This window comes from Capsicum annuum, unplaced genomic scaffold (genome assembly GCF_002878395.1).
Source record: "Capsicum annuum cultivar UCD-10X-F1 unplaced genomic scaffold, UCD10Xv1.1 ctg49297, whole genome shotgun sequence".
NCBI classification, from domain to species: Eukaryota; Viridiplantae; Streptophyta; class Magnoliopsida; order Solanales; family Solanaceae; genus Capsicum; species Capsicum annuum.
In genome coordinates, this window is record NW_025857073.1 from 1 (window position 1) to 3344 (window position 3344).

The 3344-nt window shown below is 36.0% G+C and overlaps 1 protein-coding gene across 1 annotated transcript; it reads right to left on the minus strand.

The window, feature by feature from the left end:
• Positions 1-10: 10 nt before the first annotated feature.
• LOC124892650 lies at positions 11-1938 on the minus strand (the record flags this gene model as incomplete). The annotated part of the gene is made up of 2 exons (XM_047403881.1): positions 1111-1938; positions 11-229 (listed from the first exon to the last, which is right to left on the minus strand). Coding segments are annotated over exons 1-2 (355 nt in total), but the record flags the coding sequence as incomplete, so codon positions are not given.
• Between the last annotated feature and the right edge of the window lie 1406 nt (positions 1939-3344).

The following is a 3344-nucleotide window of genomic DNA, read 5'->3' on the forward strand; positions in this document are numbered from 1 at the left end:
AAGGATGCACATTTAGAAGCATTATCCCAAGACGACAATGACACATTTGCCCTCGGGTTTTCAAGAATAATACCTTGCTTGTCATGTAGACCAAGCAACAAGTTGGGTGTGCCAGCATCGTCATATCCACATTTGGCATCGGGGTCAAATGGAAAGAGTGGACTTAGACATGGATCTAGACAACACGCTTTTTCCCCATAGGTTTCGCCCCATCTAAAAGACATACTCTCTACAATAGCATACATATCATCAAATTCAAATAGAGAGCAGAGAAAGTTGTCACACAAATCAAATTCAACTATGGTTCCTTTATGCAAGTACTCACTAGTTTCAAGTTCATCACCTCTAGGATGCTCAACATAGGAAACACACAAAGAAGAAATAGATGGAATCTCTAAGCATGCACCAATTACTATTTCAAGAGAGTAATTTCCCCATAGATATAAGTCACCATGAGCAGCAAAGGGATCACACACAAAAATATGTTCACAAGAACAATCAGAATTCGGGTTTCCTACATATTCAAGCAATTCAAGGTCACCTTCATCCGATTGTGCCTTTTTCTTGGTTTCTTTGAGCAAATCTATCAATATGGCTTTCATAATGCAACATGATCAAAGAATCATCTCCAATCCCATGATCAACTCTATCAACATCATTACTAACTTGAGACTTATTAAACACACCACACATATGCTCAAGTAGTGGACTACATTCGGGAGTAGGTTGATCATCATTCATATCCTCACTAGTTGTTGGCAACTCACATACCAACGTAGACTCACCTTGTCTTTCACAGGGGGTCAACTAGTGTGTGAATACTCTTGTCACTTGGTAAGGGAACCTCATTCAAGTCATAAGCGCTAGCACTAGATGGACACAAATCATTCTTACAAAAAGAATTAATTTTTTCATCTAAAGGATCAACTAGTGTTTGCGTACTCACAACAAGAGTTTGGTCCTTATGCAACCTAACAACACTAAGAGTATCACAAAAGGAAGATTAACACACTTCTTCATTAAGCAAATCCAAAACTACACCACTTGGGCTACTACTAGCCATATCACAACAATTCAAGTTTCTAGGAGTGTAGAAGATAGCTTTGATACCTTGTAGATCATGGGAAGTGTGTTCTTCACTTGATTTTGCATTAGGGCAGCCTTCATGCTCCGCATTACAAGGGAATATGTCAAGGTTTCCCTTTGGACTCACTTTTTCAAAATTGGGATTTAGTGCACTAAGCATTTGACGTATATCTTCAATGAAGCTATCTCAATCATCTTTGATACGATCAAACATGGCATTGAAACTATAGGTAGCCATGGTAACTAAAAGAAAGAAACAAACCTACAAAACGAACAAACAAGTTAGTTCAAAAAGAGCCTCAGCACCCTCACTCTCGTTTCTTACCTCATGCTTGGTTTTACAAGTGTTGAAAGCTTGGCAATACTTGGCAAATGAACTGAGTGGTGAATATGCTTTGGTTCGGAATCGATTTTTGTTTGATATGACTCAAATAAAATGTTTCACGGACTTGAACTAACAAATTACTACGAATTAAAAATGAGAAAAGCACACAAAAATTGAAGACACAAAATAATCGAACTCTAATCTAATTACCAAACTAGTAGGTACTTACTAGCTTACTATTTAGTGATAGAACCAACAAAATTGAAACTAGAAAGAACAATTAGAAAATAGGAAATTTAAATTTGAACTCATTTCGATTGGTCACCAAAGTGATGACGTGGCAGCTTGTAATTGGACGTCACTTTTCAAAATTTTCAAATCTCAATTCACTTATTTCGGCCAAACACACTTAGGAGAAGAAGAAATTTCGTTTGGGAGGGAAAAGTTGAAGGTTTGGAGCCCTTTTGGAGCTTCAAATGAATTCAAAATGGATTGGTCCCCCCACCCCCCGTACTTTCAATTATACTTTGATATTTCCTTTGTCCCCTCTTCTTTTGGAAGATTGTGAATATGCTCGTGAATATTCTTTGTACAAACAACTTTCACCTTCTCTTTCTTTCTTTTTGTGGATCAGAATATTCTTCTTCAACAAGTTTTAGAGATAATGAAGAACACTATGGATATTCAAGAGTTGACCAAGGTTTGACCACTAGGCAAATGAACCCTAAATTCAATTTTTCTTTTAGATCTAGATTCCCTTTGCCAAGACAAGCTCAAATATCAACAAATCAGCCACAAATCGTCCACAATACCACAAGCCACACGTTACCCTCTTCACAAAAGCTTCGAAATGCCACAACAATGGTGGATCTTAGCTCAAACACAACCAAATCTTGTTTCAAACTTAGATCTAGACACTTTAAGTGCTAGAGAACAAGAATCTAACACTTGAAACCAACAAAACACACAAAAACAAAGGAGATCTAGGATCTAAAAACTGTCAAAACACAAAAACGGGTTAACAAATTTTTTTGTGAGATTTTCGATTTTCTACACTCTTTTTTTTGTTGATTTTCTTTAAGGTAATCAATAATCCAAGACTTGGGAATGTAGGAACAACCCTAAAACGTGGCTTGGATACCAAATGATACAAGAGAAGATTAGGAATTCATCAAATGAACATATAAGATGCAAAAATCAGCAAGCACATAAAGAGAAAAACAACACAAAGAAAGGGAATGAAGAAGAAGATTGCATAAATGTAAAGATAGAGAGAAAGATTCTTACTTCTACCAAGTGATTAACTAAAGATGGTGTATCAAACCATCAATCACACCTCATCAATAGAATCTTAAACCTTCCTCTTAGGTGGACCAAGGGAATTCACACTCCTCAAAATTTACCTTTCTTGCCAATTTGTCAACACAAGTGAAATCCATCAATTGTGCTAACCCTAATTCAGTTTCTCTCTCTTAAGGAGAAGGAGAATACTACAAGCTAACACTAATATTACAATTTGAAAATTCACTCAATTCATTATGTCAAAACTAAGGAAAATAAGAGCTAAGGTGCCTATTTATTCTATTACAAAACAAAGACTAAATTACTCTTAATGAAGGGTACGCCTTTGGAGTGTAAAATAATGGGCGCCTCTTGAGTGTCCAATTATAGCGTGCAAGGTCCATCTTGTCTTGAGTGTAATGGTTCCCTTCTCCTCCTTCAACGTGCCAAGGCTTTAAAAGGCTCCAAACACTTGACAATTCCGAAGCTTGAACCTTTGTCAATACCTTGTACTCTTTTATGCTCTTCATGCTTGTACCAAGTTCGAACCAACTCAATATTTTTTTTACTCAACTCTTATATCTATCTCTAAAATTTATTAATAGAAATAAATTATTAATTTAAAATGTAATACTTTAAAAAATTAGAACAC